Raw genomic sequence first — 21958 nt, 5'->3', positions numbered from 1 at the left:
TTATTCGCCTTCCTATTTACAACCCAACAAGGAACACGTTAATTGATTCAAGATAATGATTTATGCCCATAATTTGATTTCAAATTATGACAAATTTCATGAACTTTGTCCCAAACACCTTATTCAGTCATAATTAATTAATTATTCTTAACCCTTCGGACGCTAATGGTAAAGTTAGTGACTTTTTTATGAGGCTTAGAAATTCCAAAAAAGTGAGGCCGTCTCAATTTTTCCACTTTCTGGAATTAGAGATCAGGACACCCACTGAATGTCACTTTGCCCCAAGTCGACTGAGGTAGACACAAAGTTCTCCAGAGCTCAAGCACGAATAATCGGTGTAAAGTTCTCGCCAGAAAACGTAACCCGCGTTGGGCTCATAGTTGTTAGTTCTCTCCGGAGAGTAGCTTGTACAATTAATTTCTTGACTTTGATTCCTACTTAATTAGCTACTTGACTGCAATTGTGACTAATTAATGTTTATTTTTGACTGTTATCATCATCATCATTTGACATTGCAGCGAAATTCAGTACTAACGTTTTTTTTTGTATATTGATGATCGAGTGACTTGACTCTCGAGTGCGAATTGCACTTGCGATAAATTTGTAAAAAGTAAAACATCTCATCGCGAAAATGGAGACTTATCTTAATATTGTTAAAATAATTGCCGACGCGGCCGGCACGACCGTGGAAGTGAGGAGTAAGGCGGTCGAAGATTTACTCAATTGTATTGATGTAAGATAAATGTTTGTCTTTTTTTAAACCCTAGTCAGAAAACGAGAATGAATTATGACTAACTAACTATTACTATTTCTACTTTAGACGGTAATATTGGAAAGTTCATACCAGTTGTGGTTAGATAATTGCATCCCAATGTTACTGAAATGTTTGGAAGGGGAGCCCCAGTTTATTACAGAATTGCCGGGACAGGTACTAAAATTGTTCATTTGAATTAGTATATATACATGATTAACAATTACGACTAATGAATTTAATTTTTAATTGCAGCAATTGAGAAAAGGGATTTTAGAGACCATACATCGTCTCCCATGCAATGATATGTTGCGGCCTCATTGCAAAAATATTTTGAACGTGGTTTTTAAAATTGTAGAAACAGACAACGAGGAAAATGTTTTGATCTGTTTGCGAATCGTGATCGAGTTGCATAAACAATTTCGTCCACCCTACGCGACGGAAGTGCAGCAGTTTTTGAACTATGTGAAGCAAGTGTACACCGAGTTACCGGCGTACATGGACAAGATTTTTGACCCTGCGCTTCGCGGAACCATTTTGATTCCTGACATTTCTCAGTTGAATATTGCAGAAGTGCTGGGGGAGAGGTTTGCGGCCACACAAGTTCAGACGGAAAAAATGAATCCCGATGGCTCTCCAGTCACGGTAATTATTTATTGTAAACTACTTTGTACTTGAAAGATTGTTTAGTTTTTAAATATAGTTTTTAATCAAATTCTTGTTATGTTTTCACAAATTATTATTTAGTTTACGTTGCAACCAAGAGCCAAAACTTCTCTTAAAGTGTTACAAGAACTGCCAATCATCGTTGTTCTCATGTATCAAATTTACAAAACAAGTGTCCAAACCGAGGTGGGTGAATTCATTCCGGTTGTAATGTCAACAATTTCGCTACAGGCGAATCAAGAAGCTAGGTAATTATCTTTAACAATGGGACGTATAGACGATGATTTTTTAACTTAAATTAATGTTTATATATAATTTAGGGATAATCCTCATTTCAACAAAGAGGTCCTCGTAGAGTTTATGGGAGCACAGGTTAAAACGCTGTCGTTCCTAGCGTACATTATCAAACTCTATCAAGATCTAGTGATACAGCACAGCCATTTATTGGTCGCTGGGATGATTAGTCTTCTCAAATCATGTCCCATGGAAGTGGCAGGCTTGAGAAGAGAGCTGTTTATTGCGACAAGGCACATTATGGGAACGGAACTGCGATTCAGTAAGATAGCAAAACTTTATACATAAATTGATAAAAAGGTTTTTCCTATCTTTTTTGTTAAAACAATTTCACGGATCCTTGTATTTCGTATTTATAGAATTTGTTCCGTATATGGAACAGCTTCTGGATGAAGATGTCCTGCTAGGAAAGGGATGGACAGTCAACGAAACGATGCGACCCTTGGCATATAGCACCATGGCTGACTTGGTCCATCATGTCAGGCAACACTTATCTTTGGTCGATTTAAATAGAGCCGTTCTATTTTTCTCTTGTCATGTTCATGATGAAAGTATTCCGCTCAGGTATTGAAAATGCCAACAATGACTAATTAATTAAAACGATAAAAGGTACCTTACTCACGTTATTATTTTTTATCAACAGTATTCAGACCATGTCGTGCAAGCTTATGTTCAACCTGGTTGAAAGCATTCGTCATAAATCAGAGGCTGAAGGTGGAAACGGCCGTGAAATTCTTATGAGAATGCTGGATGTTTTGGTGTACAAATTCAAAATAGTAGCTGAAGTTCATATTCCTTACTTTCAAGAAAAGTAGTAAGTACTCAAATATCTACTGTATTTCTAGCTGACTATTTATATAACTTGAACATTGTTATTTAATTTCCCATTTTTTCCACAGTATCAGCTTAAAAGAAGATCAAGCTTTAGTAGTACCCGTCCTGGTTCCAAACAAGAAGCTCTGGAACTATGAACCAGATGAAATTCTTCCTAAACACAGCGTTCCGGACGATGTGAAACGTTTCGGCTTTCCAGTTTCTCCCATGCAAACTTATTCTTTCTCAGATTGCAAGAATTTGGTGAAAACAATTGTTTGTGCTGTAAAAACAATCTCGTGGGGAATTGCATCCTGCAAAGTTGGAACCAACGAACCTGCAGCCAGTACTCCAAACACATATAAGCAATTTAGTGCAAAGGAAACTGAAGTCTATCTTCGGCTAATCAAGTGGGGTTTGCGAGCGATCGATATTTACGCCATCACCGGACCCGTCGTTCCTCAAAATGGTTCGGCGTTCACGGCTGCTCAGCGACCTTTGTACTCTCAAGGGGTTCGTTCCAAGGACGAGAAGGAAGTTTTGGAACATTTTGCTGGTGCTGTAAGTACCATGATAATTCCAACTAATCTCAATGTTATTTAACCCATTAAAATTTGTGTAAATTGACACGTGAGTTCAATTAAATTAATTAATTTCAGTTCACCCTCTTGAACACGTATACCTTCAGAGAGATATTTTCTGTCAGTATTGATCTCCTCGTTCAAAGGATTCACGAAAACAATGCGCTTCAAGTTGTAACCAACAACCTTCTTGCTAATCAAGCAACTTCTGCCATTTTTGCTACCATCCTGGTAGAATACCTGCTTAACAAAATGCCAGAAATGGGAGACGACGTCGAGAAGAGCAATTTGTACCTGAGACTATTTAAGCTTGTGTTTGGATCCGTTAGCCTCTTTCCAAATGAGAATGAACAAATGCTCCGCCCACATTTACGCGAAATTGTCAACAAGTCGATGGAGCTGGCAATGAATGCAAAGGATCCGTTCAATTACTTTCTTCTGTTAAGAGCTCTCTTCAGATCCATTGGGGGTGGAAGTCACGATTTACTCTATCAAGAGTTTCTTCCTTTATTGCCAAGTCTGCTTCAAGGTAGGTATTTTATGATTACTTTTAAACAAGCGTGTACTGATAAATAATAATAATGTTTCTCAGGTCTCAACAGTTTGCAGTCTGGTCTGCACAAACATCATATGAAAGACTTGTTTGTAGAACTATGCCTCACCGTCCCTGTTCGTTTAAGCAGTTTGCTTCCATACCTGCCAATGCTAATGGATCCCTTAGTATCCGCACTGAATGGTTCGCCAACGTTAATAAGTCAAGGCCTGCGTACTTTGGAACTCTGCGTGGACAATTTGCAACCAGAATTTTTGTATGAACATATCCAACCAGTTCGAGCTGATTTGATGCAAGCTTTGTGGCGAACTTTGAGAAATGTACACGACCCTACAGCCGTCGTTTCATTTAGGTTTGTCATTATTGTTTTTCGGATAATAGAATTGTTGAATAATAGAATTTATTAAGTGGTTACACTTGTAGGCAAACATTTAATCATAATTGTATATTTTGTGCAGGATTTTGGGGAAATTTGGTGGCAGTAATCGAAAGATGCTGGTTGAACCTCAAAAGTTGGAATATAGCGACGGAACAAATATTGGGCAGTGCATAACCCTCACCTTTGCAGACCATAAAACTCCAGTTCTACTCCCACTGGAAAAAGTGATCGAAGTCGCCGTTCAAACTCTACGTTCAACAAACACACCAACCACGTCCGAGCTCTATTATCAACAACAAGCCTGGAGTTTTGTTAAAATATTCGTTTTTCAATCCTTTGAACTGGAAAGCGATAGAACATTGGGCAACAAGATTTTACTTCATCACAGAATGAGTGACAGTGATATGATCACTCTCCTTCCAATCCATCGTGGCGATGATAAGTACAGATCAATTCTGATTACAGCTCTATCCGGGTGGTTTATTGCGACGGGTGTGAAAGAATTGAGAAAGTCGGTCTACTCTTTTCTCGTCCCACTTTTACGGCACATGGCGATGGTGATGACTGTGCAACAGACAGGAAGTTTTGCGGGGAGAGGAGTCAACATGGACCCCTACATAATTTTCGACGCAATGGCAGCCGTTCTTGCAAATGAAGAGAAAGATTTAAAGAGACCCGTTCTTTTTGGACTGTCCGTGATAATGAACTGCGTCATTAATCTTGTACGATCAAAGGATGTGGTAAGTTGAAACTTATTTTCAATTTAGATCTTTTATTATATTCTCATAATTTAAATTAGTACCTTTATTGAACTAATTTTTTATTGTAGGCATGTTCACTTCCAATGATTGGCTACATCACAGACAAGTTTTCCGATCTCTGTTATAAGAGAGCATGGTACACCAAGATGGGAGGATGTCAAGCCATTAGCTTTTTCTTGGACAACATGTCCCTCCGTTGGACCCTCTCCCAACAAGGAACCATTCTTCGAGCAATGTTCTTTGTCTTGACAGACTTAACCAATGAAGTTTCTGCCGGAACAGTTGACCTCGCAAAAGAAAATTTAACAAAAATGATTCGAATTTGCTGCGCCTGTTCTGATGACAACCTTTCATCACTTAAGAATAGTTGCATAAGTGACATGACGAAGGAGTTTACTCGACAACTCACCTCCCCAATTACAAATATTCGTACTCAGTCCATGAAAGCATTAGAGTTATTGGCAGAAATTCAAGGAAAAACTATTTCTGCAGTTATGGAACAACACAAGGACGTTCTGAATGAAATGGTCTTACCAAAGAAACATGTAATTCGACATCAATCGCTCCAATGTCAGCTCGGAATTTTGGACGGAATTACATTTTGCCTCAGCCTGCAACCCACTCTGTACCCGTTGGATGCTACTGCACAGGAGACCAAGGTTTTCATCAACGAAGTGATGGCCCTTAGTGATGCGGATGACAATGCATTGTCGAAACTCCCATGCTACAAAATCGTATCCAGTCTCATCCCCATCCGGATATCTTTGTTGAATGTACTCGCCTGTGTTGGGCACCTCGCCCCCATCAAGGATAAAGTGGCCGGAATCTTCCTCAAAGCTATTGGATCACCATTCGCAGACCTTCAAAAATGCGGATACGAATGCCTAAAGAAATTTTCTCATGGTTTTCCTGTAGATTTGGAGACTCAAACGACCGCAGTTAGAATGGCCTTGTCAGCCCTCACCAATATTCGAACTGTGACCCAGCCCGTGCTGTCTCAACTCTCATATTTGTACCAACTTTTCCCACACGCCATCACTGACAAAGTTTGGGAACAATTACTCCAATTGTACAAAAAGTGCTTAGAGTTTGCCCTCGTGTCACATCAGAAGGCTCCTGCCCGCACTGGTGTGCACGAACTGAAAATCGCTGTAGCCATCCTGGACATGTTCCATCTCATCAATGCGGGTTCCACTGCAGCAAAGCTTATGGAAATTGTGACAAAATTTTGCCTCCAAGCGGAGAAGGCACTCATGCTCGGGAAAGGATCTCCTCTTCGTCTTCCACTTATGAAGTTTTTAATAAAACAACCCAAAGAATTTATCGACATTGCATTCTCCGCTCCATACATCCAGTCTCAAGAGTGGAATCGCTTCTTTATTTGCTTCCTGGAACAAAGCGAATCGGAAAAGCTTCGAGCGTGTTTAATCTCAAATCCTTCGAAACTCATTCATTTTCTTAACATTAAGAAGAATCCAACCATGCCAGGCCCTACTCCAATTCAAACTGCCCCAACTGCATCTCAACTCTGTCAACAAGGGCAAGCACCTCAACCTCCTCCTCCAGCCCCCAACATGGTCACCCTCACTCCTGCAGAGCAGATAGAAATTCAATACTTTGCTGTGAAGGTCATGTCAATTCTGAGTGACTATGATGAGGATTGGATCTTGGGAAACACATCAAACCGTGGCGAAGTTGTCCAAGCACTCCGAAAAGTTTGGGAGAGTGCAGAATATCAAAATGTGTGCAACAGCACGTCCTCCATGTTTATGACCCAGCCGGCCCCACCTCCAAGTGCTGATCCCACCGTCGCCGTGGCATCTCCCTCCACACCTCCTATCCCAATATCGTCATCTCCCAATTTACACCTGTCTCTCAGTAAGCTTCAAGTACAGACGTGGAAAGAGCCTCAAATGATTGCCAAGCTGCTGCTCAGTTACTACCGAAAAAACAATGGAGACTTTGACATGCTCTTCAAACTCTTGTTAGCGTTCTGTGGTAAATCAATATCTCAATATCACTTTCTGAAGGAATTTCTCGACAAGACTGTCACAAAGTATAGTGTCACCTGGAAGCGGCAAGCGTTCTACGCCTTCTCCAAATTTTTCCACGATCCAAAATGCGCCGAGGAGCTGAAGGCTAAGATAATTCAGTACATTTTGATCCCATGTTTTTCCTACTGTTTCGATAAAGGTCAAGCAGACGAACTTATCGGCTCCAGTCCTGAACCAGACATTGCTAACCCTAACAATCTTGTTAACATCTTTATCCTTAATATTATCGATCCTGAAACTCAGACCACGATTTCCGACTCGGTTAGAATTTTACTGTATCAATTCGCCTGCCTTTTAGTGGACCAAGTCCCCAACCACATTCATGACGCTTCCAATAAGAAGCAGGGAGTAAAATTGAAGCGCCTGATGACCTTCACATGGCCATGTCTCCTTTCCAAGAGCTGCGTCGATTCGAGCACCAAATACTACGGCCATCTCCTTCTTTGTCACATCATCACCAAATTTGCCCTCAACAAAAGAATTGTTCTGCAAACGTTTCACAGTCTGCTTAAGGCATCACTGATGGAAGCAAAGTCAGTGGTGAAGCAAGCTTTGGACATTATCACACCTGCGCTTCCCTCCAGAATGGATGATGGCTACACCATGCTCATTCACTGGACCAAGAAGATCCTCGTTGAAGAAGGTACGTGGATTAACACATGCATTTTACAAGACGATTTGTTCAAATGTGTACTCATTTGTAACATATGAAAATGGCGTATATGTTTACTTAATGTACATATTTCTTAGAGGAACTTTGGTTCAGACTAAGCATAAATTATAGTGCAATTTATTTTCAAAATGTATACAATTAGTACAAACAGATGTAGCAATTTTTGTTCACCTGGCTGATAAATATTTGAACCTTTGATTTATTTATATTATTAGGTCATTCCTTGGGTCAGTTGATGCATCTTCTCCAACTCATTGTTCGTCACTGGAAGGTCTACTACCCAGTTCGTCATGGGGTCGTTCAGCACATGGTGTCCGGGATAACAAGACTAGGTTTCACTCCTACAAGTACATTTGATCAGAGGAAGCTGGCTGTCGAAATGGCCGAAGTGATAATCAAGTGGGAACTAGAACGAATTAAAAATGAGATTCCGGAAGGGGAACCACCGGATGAAAAGAGGATCAAGTTGTTATCCACTTCCCCCTCCCCATATGCAAAATTAACTGACCCTGCTACAGATGCGAGCAAACCTTTGGATGCAACCCATATCGAAGCCGTGCTCAGTTTCTTGTTGAGAATAGCATGTCAGGTACGTGTGTCTATTTATTAATATAGAATACTAACAATGCTGATGATATGGTGAAATGGAATTTATGAGTTTGCTTGATGTATAGGTGAACGAACCTAATCCATCAGCAGGATCTCAAGGCGAACTTCTGGCAAAACGATGCATTACTCTCGTGAAGCTTATGCTCCGGCCAGAAGTTTGGAAACAAGGGGAACTGAAAATCCAATGGTTCGAAAAACTCTTCGCCACTCTAGACTCCCCACAAGTCAATTATCCCAACATTTGCACCGCTCTCGAGTTGTTGGCATACATTATTGGGATACTGGATAAGCCGGCAGTGCTAGAACACATGAAGTTTCTACAGAAAGGCATCACTGCTTGTATGACTTGTCAAAATAGCAAAGTCATCCGTCAAGTCCACCAACTGCTGACCAAGTTGACAAGTATTTTTCCCACCGAATTCCCCGGTGGCTCGGGAACCTCTACAGTTGTGAAATATGACGAACTTGAGCCATTGTACACCTGCGTGAGCAAAGTGATTTACGAAGGACTCTCAACGTATGACAAGCTGACTAACGCTAATCCACAAACACTCTTGGGTCCAATAATGATGTGCAAAGCTACCTGTTCCAATAGCCCAGGCTACATTGACAGAATAATTACTGCATTTATGAAATGTCTCCAGAAATTAGCTCGTGAACATTTAACGCCTGCTGTGAATGATGCATACGTAGCCACTGAACTGCTCATCATTAGCTTGGAGTTGGTTAAAAACCGCGTTGGAGTCATGGGCGGAGAAATGAGGAAAGCATTCATCGGTCAAGTTTTGGTTAGCCTCATAGAAAAGTCTACAGATACCAAAGTAATCGGAGCTATTGTCAAGATGCTTGAAGATTGGGTCAAGAATCGGGCTCCACATGCTGTAAACCAAGGCCCCACCATCAGAGAAAAGTCCATCCTCCTCGTAAAATTGATGCAAAATGTTGAAAAGAGATTTCCTACAGATCTCGAACTCACTGGAATGTTTTTGGAGCTTATCAACTTCATTTATCGAGACGAATCTTTAAAATCTACCGAACTCAATGGCAAATTAGAGCCGGCTTTCCTCTCTGGACTCCGTTGCGTTCAACCATCCATCCGAGACAAATTCTTCCAGGTGTTCGACACTTCGATCCGACGAAAACTGCACGAACGACTCATGTACATTGTTTGCAGTCAGAACTGGGAAGCGATGGGGCCTCACTACTGGGTCAAACAATGTGAAGAACTATTATTTGCCACAGCTTCAGACGTGGCTTTAGACATTGCTCCTAAAGAATCCATAATTCCGTCAGAATCGTATGGATTCTCCCTCCTTGATCAACCCCTGAAGGATGCCTTTTGTCCAATCAACATGGAAACGACCGTGGTAGATGTTCGTGAACATGAAATTGCATTTGTACAGCAGTTGGAGAAGGATGTGGAAGCGTTGCAAAAGCTATCAGACAGCGAGGATGAAGCCGTAATTGCTGAATCTATAACAAAACTAGAGGACGCCTTCTTAAACGAGGGATGGATTGAGCCCGCACATCCTGACAGAAATATGAAGTATATATTGAAACGGGAGAACGATTTCATTCAATATGCAGCCAAAGGGTTTACGACTCACTCTCTCCTTCAACCCATGGTCCAGCTCTGCCATTTGGACACTACACTATCAGAGAAGATTTGGATCTCGTTTTTCCCAAGGGCGTGGAAAATCTTTACGGAAAAGCAACAACTCGCTTTGGCTAATGAGATGGTCCCCTTTCTGTGCAGTGGGGTACATGCTATTCAGCAACATTGTCATCCTAGTGCATTAAGCACCTTTGTTGAAGCTCTTTGCCAATGTACTCCTTCAATACCAATGAAACCGTAAGTCAGACAAAATTGTTTTTATAACCAGAACTGATTCATTAAGCAGTCGTATGTCTTATCAATTGTAAGTTTGTTTTCCATTTTGTGTTCTAGAGCTGTCCTCTTCTACCTGGGAAAATCTCACAATTTGTGGCACAGGATGAGCCTTCTACTTGAACAACTCGCGTTGGACTGCAGTTTAGCGCCTCCTCTGAAAGCCAAGAAGGACACTCCCATAGATTGTTATGAATTTGAGCCAACCACCAGCACACCGTCCCCTGCTACGACCACTGTCCAACAACAGGAAATCTTGGACTCTTTAGCTGAACTGTACTCATCACTGAAAGAGGACGATTTATGGGCCGGTCTTTGGCAAAAGCGAGCAAAGTATCCAGAGACCAATTCAGGCATTGCCTATGAACTACAAGGCTACTATGAAAAAGCACAAGGGTGCTATGAGGTGGCAATGACGAAAGCGAAATCAGAATCTGTGAATTCCCTGAACTGTTTTAGTGAGCTAAAATTGTGGGAGGATCACTGGACAAAGTGAGTTGTTTGATATTGCTCACTACGTATATTAAATTAATTTAATGTATTTAAAAATTGCATTAATTATTAAGCTAATTGCTAAAAATAAATAATTATTTAGATGTGCAAAGGAACTCAATCAATGGGACTTTGTGCTGGACTACAGCTCGTCAAAGAGTGGTGCAGATCCTTTCGGTGTTTTGGAAGCTTCATGGCGTAACTCTAATTGGGCAACTGCTAAGGAAGCGTTGGCCCAGGTGGAATTAGGTTGCCCAAAAGAAAAGGCATGGAAGGTTCACTTGTACCGTGGCTATTTGGCAGTCTGTTTTAGCGAAGATCAAAATTTATCCATTGTCGAGCGATTTGTAGAAAGTGCTCAGACTTTGTGTATCAAGGAGTGGAAACGACTTCCTAATCTCGTGGCCCCAGTTCACGTCCCATTGCTTCAGGCTGCTCAGCAGGTACACCGACCTTAATTACGCAACGAGCAACTATTAACTAACTTTAAATACAACGTCATTCATTTACTTAAATGCATAAATTCCAGGTTGTGGAACTGCACGAGGCCACTTTGATCCACCAAGCCCTATTGCATGCCCGACAAAACACGATGAATGATACAAAATCGGTAGTCAAGACTTGGAGAAATCGACTCCCTTGTATTTCCGATGACCTTAGTCACTGGTCTGATATATTCACGTGGAGGCAATTGCACTACCAATTTGTCTCTCAACACTATGTTGAGGGAAGTAGTGATCAAGGGAATCAGACCATGTTGGGAGTACATGCGTCCGCACAGGTTCAGATACACAATTTTTCAGTGCATCAGCTATGCCAGGTCTGTCTTTCACAACTTTTCAAATTGTGTCCCATATTCTTGAGTGGTTAATAATAACAGCGTGTCAATTTTTTGTGTATTAACTAAAATTCGACCAGTTTTTAAATTAACAATAGATACATATATGATTGGATTCAGATTCAGGTGGTCATCGGTTTGAATTGTTTACGTTAAAAAATATAAAACTATTGCTCCAACAATCTCAATTCATTCACTCTCATAATGAAATTGGGATTTGTTGTAAGCATAAATTTGAAAAAGGGGTTAATTACCTTATTAGCAACCAAAATATGGTAACTTAATGATGTGTGAAAGACAGATTCACAGGAAGCAAATTATTTTATCATGTCTCTATTATCAGTATTATTATTGTCTTTCTCGCAACACATGCGCTTGACAGTCTCGCTTGACTTAAATCATTAAAATTTCGCTTAACAAGCAGTTATACGTGGTACATGCATCTAAATACAATGCGTTAACATGACTGATTTTTAGCTCTGATTTGCTGTAAATGACCAATTTAATTTTATGTGTGATATATATATCATAATATACACATTTTCAATCAAAATGCGGTGTGTGAATGGCTTATATACATATAACTTTAAAAAATAAAGTCCTACCTTATCCGTAACTAATATAAAGTGGCTAACTGCATGCTATTTTTCGTTTTCACTTAGTTTTTATTATTTTAATACTAGATGATAATAGACAGATGTTAATATGTTTTACAAATGTCATAGGCCATCTGTCATTTTGGGAAAATTGCAAGAAAACATAACCAAAGCGCTGTGTGTTTGGATTCATTATCAAAAATTTATACGATTCCCAGCGTACCAATTGTCGACTGTTTCCAAAAGATTAAGCAACAAGTCAAGTATTACATCCAACAGTCTCAAATTCTCGGAAGGAATGAGCTCTCAGAGGCTCTGGAGATCGTGGAATCTACAAACCTGAAGTATTTCTCAAAGGAAATGACATCGGAATTCTTTGCGTTAAAAGGCTCCTTGTTGGCACAAATTGGTATGCATAATAAGTTCTTAAGTTCTATATTGAGAACATTTTACATGTTTATTCTTTTTATTTGTACAGGCCGTTCCGATGATGCAAACAAGGCATTCTCTGCCGCCTGTCAAATGCATGATGCAAATTCAAAATCTTGGGGATTATGGGGTGACTACTTGGAAAGTTTATTTACTCGCGACCCTCGCAACATGACCCTTGGAATCTCTGCCATCACTGCGTTCATGCATGCTTGTCGACACAACCAAGAAACTAAAGCTAGGAAATACATTGCTAAAATCATTTGGCTGCTCATGTATGACGATGAAAAGGGCGTTTTGGCTGACACAGTTGACAAGTACTGTATGGGAGTGCCTCCAATCCAATGGCTCCCCTGGGTCCCACAACTTCTCAATTCGTTAGTCCGTCAAGATGGAAAAATGGTAATCAATCTGCTCAATCAAGTAGGAAGGATGTACCCACAGGCAGTATACTTCCCAATTCGAACACTGTACCTTACACTCAAAGTGGAACAACGGGACAAGGTTCGAAATGCCGAGATTATGGCGGCTGCTGCAAAGGCAAGTTTGATGCAGGAAGGGTCGCCCAGTCCAAGTGATGGTCAACCAGGTGTTGCTGCTTCTCCAGCGGCTGAACAAGCAATCCGTGCTACACCTAGCATGTGGCGGTGCTCAAAGTTAATGCACATGCAGAGAGACCTTCATCCTACGATTTTAGCCAGTTTGGAAGGCATTGTAGATCAGGTAATTTATTCAATAAATATTCCGACTTTTTATAACTGAACACCTCCATTATCTATTTTTGATAAATAGATTATTTGGTTCCGTGAGAATTGGTATGAAGAAGTTTTGCGTCAATTGAAGAATGGTCTGGCCAAGTGTTACGCCATAGCTTTTGAGAATCGAACAAATCTTTTAGAAACGACAATAAGCGCACAACTTCAAAACTTTGTCAAGAAATTGGTTTCCATGTTTGGTCATGGTAAGTTTAAACATTAAGACTTTTAAAAGATGCAAAATACACAGCAGCGTAATAAAAATACTGTTGTGTTTGTTAAATTTTAGGAAGTCCACTAGGAAATCCCCCCGTTATGACTAGTGGAACGGGAACAACACCAACTATCGAGGCCCTGCTGCTGAGACGTTCAAGTACCCATGACCCTTCATTTCAACAAATGAAGATTCAGTTTTCTCTAGATTTTGATAGTGCAGCTCCTGGTGCAATAAAGCTACATAACCTGATTCAAAGATTGCGAAAGTGGATCAAGATCCTTGAAGGGAAATGCAAACTGTTTCCAAAGTATTAAATACTTTCAACTTAAATACTTGATCTTGGTTCAAATTTTAATGTTTTTATGATGATGTAAGGTCTTTCCTAATGGAGGACAAGTACCGCTTCTTGCTCAACTTTAACAGCCAAATTGCTGATATCGAACTCCCTGGAGAATTTTTGATTCCGAAAGTAAGTAGTTCAAGTTTCCAATAAAATTTGAAAGTCATTGACTGCCGAAGCTGACAAGTAATATCTTTGGGATGAAGTCATTTCCGCTGGATATGACTGAAAATGTATTAATGCTCAGTTGACGATTATTAATCGCCCTTTATATTTTTGTAGCATGCCCACTACTACGTTAAGATTGCAAGGTTTCAGCCAAGAATTGAAATCGTACAAAAGCACAACTTTTGCGCTAGAAGAATTTATATTCGAGGTCACAACGGGAAAATCTATCCATACCTCATTGCTCACGATTCCTGTCTAAGTGATGCACGAAGAGAAGAACGAGTCGTGCAAATGATTAGAATGTTGAATCATTACTTGGGACGACAGAAGGTGAGATTATTTAATAATGAGTTTTATGTCGGATTTCTAAACATATATGTAAATACACACTAAGAATAGAATATTGAGAAAAATATTATCTTATGCTTAGGTTACTGCGAAAAGAAATCTACGATACACTGTCCCCAAAGTTGTTCCAGTATCTCCACAAATGAGACTAGTCGAAGACAATCCAGCATCTCTTTCTCTCCTGGATGTCTTTAAAATCAGTTGTGCAAAGAAACAGATTGAGTTCGATGCTGCAATTGGAAGATATTATGAAAAAATTGCTAACACTCAGCTGTCCGGAACTATTGTAAGTCGTTTTTTTAATTAAAAAATTGAAGAATACGCATGCTGAAAAGTATTGCCTACATATTGTGTTTTATTTTTGAATTTCAGGTCAGAGGAGGTCAAATGAGTTCACAAGTACTGAGAGATATATTACATGATATTCAAATAAACCTTGTTCCCAGAACAATGTTTCGCGAATGGGCGCTAAGTACATTTTCTTCACCATCCGACTACTGGATGTTCCGAAAAATTGTTAGTTCAATCACGTCAAAATTCAAATTATAATATTTAACATTATTATTGAGATATTTAACTTATTGTTTGCTTGTGTCATGTCTCAGTTTACGCTTCAACTTTGCCTATCTGGATTTGCCGAATATGTTTTCCACCTTACAAGACTGAACCCTGATATCCTATTCCTTCACAAAGATTCTGGAATGGTTAACATTTCGTACTTCAAATTCGATCTCGACGAATCCACAGGTATGCAATTAACTAATCCACATTAGCAATTAGGGGTTCTTTATACTATTCTTCAATGTGAGTTATGGTTTGTAGGTGAACTGGAAACTATTAAACCAGTACCGTTCCGTCTTACACCCAATATTGCCGAGTTTATGACAACATTTGGAGTTCATGGACCCCTAGTTCAGGGAATGACCTCTTTGGCAAGATGTTTAATCTATCCTAACTACAAACTATCTGCTATTCTTCGAGCTATACTTCGAGATGAGATGGCTTCCTGGATAAAGAAGAAGCAGGATGATCGCGACATGATGAACATCCGTGGTCCCTCAGATTCTCAAGGCGAATCTGACAGTGAAGCTGTAATTAATATGGTCACTAAAGCTGTTAATGCAATTATGGCAAGAATCCAACTGCTATGCAACTTTGACGGAGTTGATAATAATGTAAATTCTTAAAACTTTTGAGCACTCGCGATTAAATGCATACATACGTATCCCTCTTCATGTTACAGTACTAATATAAAATTTGGTTATTTCCAGGTGAGTTCATTGGTCACGGCTGCTAACTCCCACGAGAATTTGTGCAGAATGGACCCTACATGGCACCCGTGGTTATAATTTATGAAGCATTTCTCTAAACTTTTTTGTTATGTGTTTGTACATGTAATAAGTTTACATCTAATAAATGTCATTTTTATATTACGACTTGAATCAAGTATTTATTATGCATAATAACATGCTTTGTAAAGTATTTAATGGAAATGTTTCATATTTGAGTTATCATTTAAATTTGTTGTTCCGGTTGTTGTAATTATTGTAACGCATTTGCTGATCCCCACGATAGCCACCCCCTCGGGAGTTGTTGTTGCGTCCTCGATTGTTGTAATTATTGTATCGTGGTCCATTGTTACGTTGATTCGGGTTCCAAGTAAGGCCAAAGGTTTCTGCATTCATTTTTCGCTCAGCTCGCCAGTCTTGTCGGTGTGGTTTTCTAGAACAGCAACAAAACAAACATTAAGTAAATAAGACGTGTTCCAATATTTAATTGTTAATTCTTGATAATGAAATAGATAACACAATTAAGTGCCAACCCCTAGATAATTGTTGATAATAATAACTATCTTACCCCTTGGTCCTTTCCAGTGCTTCGCAGCTAATGTTATCAAAGAACTTGTCCTTATCGTAGTAAGTCACAGGATCCTCCTGCTTCTTGTCCTCAACAATTCCCGTAATCTCGGTCCCTTCCTTCTTTTCCTCGTCACCGGCTTAAAATAAACAGTAGAACAGCACAAATTAAGTCAATGAGAAACACCAAAAGATAAACTGATGAGACTACAAAAGAATACTTACTTATCTTAAGTTTCTCCATAGCCGTTTTCAACTCCTCGTTTGATTTTTCAAAGTCAAACGGATCCTCAAACGTGACCTTGGGAGGCATTTGGGCCGGAATAACACCCCTTTGACTGCGGTTTCCACTCGTCGCCCTGCGGTCGCGGTCTCGGTCCCGGTCACCACTTCCATTCCTTCCGCCGCCTCCACCCCGATTCGAATTTCGGTTCGGAGTGTTGCCTCGTCCAGCTCGGGATCCACCGCCGCCACCGCCACCATTTCCGCCATTCCGGTAATTGTTGTCCTGCCTTGAGCGACGACTTTTAAAAAATAAGCAAAACGACGACAATGTTATAACTTGAGTTATTCCACCAACAAATGAATACAATAAGCTTTCAGTTTGTTGATCTTACTCAGTATTGTTATTCCGATTATTGTAATTATTGTTGCGTCCACTGTTGCTTCTCCTACGATCAGCATGGATTCCAGTCTCTTGGGAAGAATTGCGTCCCCCTCCTCCACGTCCACCACGAAGCAATCCTTCAAACACGCCTTCTCCTGAAATATTGGGTAAGAAATACAATACACTGGAAGCAGAATATTTGACTAATAATGACTACTACTAGGAAATTGGACGGTCACATGCAAATTTGAGAATATGCATACAACTTTTTGGAAGGTGATGACCTTTCTGGCTTCCGCTCTGAATTGGTTTCATTTTGCTAAGTTTAACTAGCAAATTATAAAATGTACAGAAATGCAAAACATGACAAATACTAGTTTGACAATAAAACTTGTAATAATCATTTTGCTATGCAAAGCAGTTCAAAATATTAAATAATGATGTAAGAGAACAAATGGAAAATGTAAATTGTTCTGCACATGCACTCCCTACATACCAAATGATCTGTTGACTCACAATTAGCATGATGGACGAGGCATCCAGATATGCAAAATAGGTAGCAAATAGTAGAGAAGAAGATTGACAAATATGCGGCTGGAGACTTGAGGTCATCACTGCCAAACATGCAAAACTATCGAGCCTTCCGCGGACAGAAAGTTATCGAAAAAGAGACAAAGAGAGTAACATGAAATGACGGAGGAACAATGATGCAAGAAAGTTGAAATGGTTACAAGTGGAAAAATGGAAACGGAAAAATCATATAAATTTTTTACTCACCTCGATTATTCGAGTATCTAATGGGATGATCATTCGCGTACGAGTGATGTCCACCACTGCCAGACCGGAAATGCGAGACTTCGATGATGGCCGGATCTTGAGGAAGACCACAGGCCATCGTTGAGCTGGACTTTGGTGGTTCCAGCACATCAATACTCTTAATATCCGACCCTCTGAAGATTATAAACTCATAAATTTCGTCCTTCATAGGAATGGGGCGTTCCGTTGGACGATCCTCCGTTCCAAAAGAGCGAACCTTTGCCAGAGAAATGGTCGCTTCCCGGAGGTCCAGGGAGTAAAGAATTCCTTCATATCGGATGTCAGCCTTGGACACGAGGCTGATCCGACTCCCAATAAATTGATTAGCAGAATTCACCGACATTGGTTGCGACATGGCAAACAAAAATGTCTGCAAAACAAATCAAGGAAGCTTTCAGACAAATCGTACGATTTTTTAAAGAAAAATGTACTCAACTTTCGTCACAATTTTCTAGTAGTGACTTAAGTCAAAAGTAAATGATAAACCCTTAAAATAATTTCAAATCTTACTTACCTTACTGGCAATTTAAAACTGATAATAGTTGGGACACTGCTTACTTCTGCTACTCTCTGAGCGAGGAGACTTTGAATGCTCATCCGTCGAAGGTCGACATTTAACTAGTTTGTGGGAATGACCACAGCTCTGTTGAAACCTCGGATGACCATTACAAAATGCACTGGACAAATCACCCATTCCAGGTTCGTTGCTTACATATGTACTTATCTCCAACCATAACGTCATGCAGCATAGGACAGGAACGATCGGCAACCAACTTTTCATAATGGAATCTTCATAATTCCTAATTCTTCTGATTTACATTGTCTGCCCTGATATGCAATTTACTAAAAGGTGCACGCGGAGCGTATTTATCCTGCTCAAGTTCAAATGTAAATTCACCCGAACAATCTTCTGGCACTGCCCACCAACTAACGAATCAATAATTACAACTATTTTACTACTTCTTGTGGATGCATGGAAAATTAAATGCCCTGAATTGGTACATGTTATACAAAATGATACTAATTTCGACACTGATTAGTGCAATTGTTAAGTGCATGTACATAAAACAAAATAAAGACATTATGATGAATACTTGTTGCGTTTATTCCATCAGTAAAGGAACACACAAAATACAGTACTACAAATTATACTACCTCATACATAGTTTGAATCAAGCACAGCTTGAGCATAATAAAACTAACACTGTTTCAGTGATGAACACATGCAGGGTTATTCACGATAAATTTAGACTTTGAATGTAAATGTAGATTATCACGGGGAAAAATTGTAATAAATTAATAAAGACTGTATTAAAAGTTGAGCTTTCGACGCGGTGACACGCGTCGATCAAACGTTCCCGTACTGGCTCGCCGGTTCAGGGCTTCGAACTCCTAATTCAAATAAAAAGAAATGCAGTAAATAAACAAATACACACAGGAACACAGAGATGATACAAATGGCTTAGGTATCTAGAATGGTACCTGGATGCGATTTTTGACGCTGTTGGCCCGTTTTAGCGGCATGAGTTGATCATCCGTGTCAACTGGATCTTGATCTTGTAAGTTCTCATTTTCGGATGACTTTGGAGGAGTAGAATCCTCATTGGCGACTAGTTTCTTCTTTTCTGGCTTTCTTGCGCAAACCGTAGAGTTGACCTCGACCTCGTTCAATGCCGACATTTGACGGCTAGCATTGGGACGAGAGATTGGAGTTTTTGGTATTTTGAATACATTTTCAACCTGCTCGACTGGACGGTTGTTAGCCTTAGACGAAGTGCTTGGAACCGCGGCAGGGGGTGTAGGCACTGATGGTGATGGTGTAGGCACTGATGGTGATGGTGGGGGCACTTCTGCATTCGATTGCCGCACTTGCCTCTGTGGAGATCCTCCATTACTAGCCGCCGCTTCTCCAGAATTAGGCTGCGGTTGCTCTGGAAACGACCTTATTCGATCCACTGTATCAGCCATCAAGATTGCCTGTTCCATCGTAATTAATTTTATTAGCTTACCATCCCTATTTGTATGCAAGAAAATAACATCATGACATTTCCTTCCACTTACCGACATTAGCTTCTTACTCAGAAGCCGTAGCTTGGCATTTATTGCCTCATTTTCATCCAAGAGCCGGCTAACTTCTCGATTTCGCTTCTGACGGTCCTGCACAACCAGTAAAATTCAAATGAATAAATCCTCCCTAGAACAAATCTAACATTTCCAGATAATTACCTTAGTAGACTTGATTGCTTTACACGCATCTTTCAGAGTATTCAACCTACTCCCTTGATTGAACAAGTCACCGGGATTCATCAATATCCGCAAAGCTCTTGGATCCGCCGTCCCATAAAACTCGACTGTGAGACATTTTCAACTCAATTCAAAACTTTACTCAAAATTAAAATCTTACTAATCCATGTAATTAATTACTTACAAGAAATCTGCCGAAACTCCTCTTCCACTTGGGCCACATTCTCCGGCATGGGGAGTTTCACAATGGTACACATCGCACACATTTTCTCCTTGTCCTTGCTCGACCGAAAATTCTTGTGACATCGTTCACAGTTTGACAGACCCATTTTGACTTTCGAAGCTTGAAAATTGAAAAATTTATCAAAATTTTGGAAAATTTTGGTCTTTGGCTGAGAGCAAGAATCGCACCTCCTCCTCGTACGCAGAAATGACTCGAATAAGCTGAGATCACCTGCTGGCGGAGAATAATCCACCGCTGCTGCCTGGTTGCGATGGCAATAAAGCACTTGTTTTATTCAATATTTCCAGCAATTCCACCACTATCCTGGGACGTGAAAGGGTTCCAAATTTACGAAAAGCACCCCAATTTGAATAGTGTAAAAATCCATATGCAGTGTGGTAGCAAGGTGAGCGTTGTTGTTTGAGCGTGAAGGAAAATGTGATGTTATCCACCGACCGCACGAGTAGCAAGTACGGTTCAATCTCTCATCATCTCGACTAAAACTACATAAAACAGAACGAACAAGCCTTTCATGAACAGAGTGTTATTAGAGCAGTACGTCCGTATGCAAGTGGTGAGCATCATAATGCAGACATAACAGGTAAAAAGGCAACAGGTTGATGAGTTGGTTAATTGTACGACATCCATCGTACCATGCTGATTGGGTATGGTTCGAGTAGTCGCCCTGCATTCGTGTGCATCCTACCTTGTCTTATCCAAATCATAAAAAACTGTGTAGTTACAAGTATTATTATTTATTATTATTATTATGCGCGTAGATATACAACAGGAGCCACAAAAAATAGGGAGATCTCGTATATAGCACTATATAAATATATGTACTTAATTGAATGAATGAACTGCTGGGAAAATGTAACAAAATTCTGATCTCAATGTTGTAGATTGGCCGAATGAAATGCATGAAGTGTGTGTTTTTTCATGGGATTGATACATAAGTAGCAATAATACTCACTCACTCACAAAAGAATGTTTCAAATATTTAAGTGGGGAGAGAATTTTTGCGATAATAAATGAAACCATGCACTACATGCATCATAAAGAGTTATTTATACAAATGAGGTATTGACATTGGCTGAAAACTAGAATGCCTCAAAATGCTTTAATACATATGCAAACTGAGAGTTTATAAGTAAGTAAATGGATGGAAATTTGTAGTTTGCCACGTTAAATGAAATACATTTCCACAACTATTTAAAAGGTTGGTACAGCTCTCGTTGATTATTTATTACCTACTGCGCTCACCTGCCTATTAACATGCATGAGTAAACCAAATATGAAAATATGAGGAATAAACTGTCCTCTCTCCTGCCCACTATTGGTCTCTCTTATCATCATCATAGTGGGTTCATTCCCTGTGAATGCAAATATATCCAATTTGAAGTAATGATTCAAACGAGAGGATTATGAAGATCACGACCGACGAACGGACCAAGAGAGCCGCCTTATAAATATATTGCCTGTATCATACACATAATAGAAATACATACATTGTGAACAAAGCCAACTAACTCATACCAAAATAACAAGAGGGATTCCATCCATGCAAAACTTGTATTATTGTTCGCAATGGAGATAAAGGAGATAAAGATGTCACTAAATAAATATTTTACATTTTTGCACGTTTTTAAGCAAAATGAGAAAAGTCAGTGACTGAGTCTGGCTCGCATGACTATTTTTTTCTTCATTAAACAGCATAACCGTCGTCGTCGTCGTCGTCGTTTTGAAGGATTTTCGTTAAATTCATTCAATGTTTTTGTACAAGTCATCACCACGATTACATCCAATTGCTGATGATGAGGTTGTGATTTGTTGAAACTAATTCGCATTCTTCTGTTGTTCTCCTTCTTTTACTCGTTCATCATCATCACGGTATTATTGTTCCCATCCCATTATTGCCACTGTCTTTCATCACAAGAATGCCACGATTATTGCTGCCACCCCAGTAGTAATAGTGCAGATCTAAATGTGTTCACTCTGTCCGTAGAA

The 21958-nt window shown here is 39.8% G+C and overlaps 3 protein-coding genes across 5 annotated transcripts; 1 reads left to right on the top strand and 2 right to left on the bottom strand.

Moving 5' to 3' along the window:
* The first annotated feature begins 374 nt into the window (after positions 1-374).
* Positions 375-15641, top strand: LOC110851421 (transformation/transcription domain-associated protein). 2 transcript variants are annotated; one of them, XM_022099191.2, is made up of 28 exons: positions 375-733; positions 821-928; positions 1007-1396; positions 1499-1665; positions 1738-1973; positions 2071-2275; positions 2355-2525; positions 2611-3085; positions 3184-3634; positions 3698-4010; positions 4117-4777; positions 4867-7495; positions 7741-8114; positions 8200-9986; positions 10083-10514; positions 10618-10957; positions 11044-11295; positions 12078-12357; positions 12427-13100; positions 13170-13338; positions 13422-13656; positions 13725-13818; positions 13972-14187; positions 14288-14491; positions 14578-14721; positions 14811-14952; positions 15028-15380; positions 15477-15641. In XM_022099191.2, exons 1-28 carry the CDS (start codon positions 632-634, stop codon positions 15552-15554), a joined length of 11682 nt encoding a protein of 3893 aa, XP_021954883.1. In that variant the 5' UTR covers positions 375-631; the 3' UTR covers positions 15555-15641. The 2 variants fall into 2 exon arrangements, with proteins under 2 accessions (XP_021954883.1, XP_035709155.1); XM_035853262.1 differs by having other exon boundaries at positions 11044-11334.
* On the bottom strand, positions 15625-18158 carry LOC110851420 (protein LSM14 homolog A). The gene is made up of 6 exons (XM_022099190.2): positions 17999-18158; positions 17446-17854; positions 16679-16823; positions 16287-16585; positions 16063-16201; positions 15625-15927 (listed from the first exon to the last, which is right to left on the bottom strand). The coding sequence occupies exons 2-6, from the start codon at positions 17837-17839 to the stop codon at positions 15717-15719; spliced, it is 1188 nt and encodes a 395-aa protein (XP_021954882.1). The 5' UTR covers positions 17840-17854; positions 17999-18158; the 3' UTR covers positions 15625-15716.
* Positions 18159-18565: 407 nt separating this feature from the next.
* Positions 18566-20455, bottom strand: LOC110851051 (actin cytoskeleton-regulatory complex protein pan1). 2 transcript variants are annotated; one of them, XM_022098681.2, is made up of 6 exons: positions 20140-20455; positions 19913-20071; positions 19711-19835; positions 19546-19641; positions 18967-19461; positions 18566-18876 (listed from the first exon to the last, which is right to left on the bottom strand). In XM_022098681.2, the coding sequence occupies exons 2-6, from the start codon at positions 20055-20057 to the stop codon at positions 18796-18798; spliced, it is 942 nt and encodes a 313-aa protein (XP_021954373.1). In that variant the 5' UTR covers positions 20058-20071; positions 20140-20455; the 3' UTR covers positions 18566-18795. The 2 variants fall into 2 exon arrangements, with proteins under 2 accessions (XP_021954373.1, XP_021954375.1); XM_022098683.2 differs by having other exon boundaries at positions 20183-20455.
* Positions 20456-21958: the final 1503 nt, after the last annotated feature.

This window comes from Folsomia candida, unplaced genomic scaffold (assembly GCF_002217175.1).
Source record: "Folsomia candida strain VU population unplaced genomic scaffold, ASM221717v1 Fcan01_Sc006, whole genome shotgun sequence".
NCBI classification, from domain to species: domain Eukaryota; kingdom Metazoa; phylum Arthropoda; class Collembola; order Entomobryomorpha; family Isotomidae; genus Folsomia; species Folsomia candida.
The sequence above is the reverse complement of the archived record's forward strand: the minus strand, read 5'-3'. Positions and strand labels throughout refer to the sequence as shown.

Excerpts from the sequence above, each read along its gene's own strand:
- LOC110851420 (XM_022099190.2), bottom strand. The coding sequence starts at position 17,839 with ATGTCGCAACCAATGTCGGTGAATTCTGCTAATCAATTTATTGGGAGT. Across the intron at positions 16,586-16,678 it reads AATCGGAATAACAATACTGA|TCGTCGCTCAAGGCAGGACA; the intron begins GTAAGATCAACA and ends ATTTTTTAAAAG. Across the intron at positions 16,202-16,286 it reads TATGGAGAAACTTAAGATAA|CCGGTGACGAGGAAAAGAAG; the intron begins GTAAGTATTCTT and ends GTTTATTTTAAG.
- LOC110851051 (XM_022098681.2), bottom strand. The coding sequence starts at position 20,057 with ATGGGTCTGTCAAACTGTGAACGATGTCACAAGAATTTTCGGTCGAGC. Across the intron at positions 19,836-19,912 it reads GGAGTTTCGGCAGATTTCTT|TCGAGTTTTATGGGACGGCG; the intron begins GTAAGTAATTAA and ends AATGTCTCACAG. Across the intron at positions 19,462-19,545 it reads TGAGTAAGAAGCTAATGTCG|GCAATCTTGATGGCTGATAC; the intron begins GTAAGTGGAAGG and ends ACGATGGAACAG.
- LOC110851421 (XM_035853262.1), top strand. The coding sequence starts at position 632 with ATGGAGACTTATCTTAATATTGTTAAAATAATTGCCGACGCGGCCGGC. Across the intron at positions 3,086-3,183 it reads TGGAACATTTTGCTGGTGCT|TTCACCCTCTTGAACACGTA; the intron begins GTAAGTACCATG and ends AATTAATTTCAG. Across the intron at positions 14,188-14,287 it reads ATTACTTGGGACGACAGAAG|GTTACTGCGAAAAGAAATCT; the intron begins GTGAGATTATTT and ends TCTTATGCTTAG.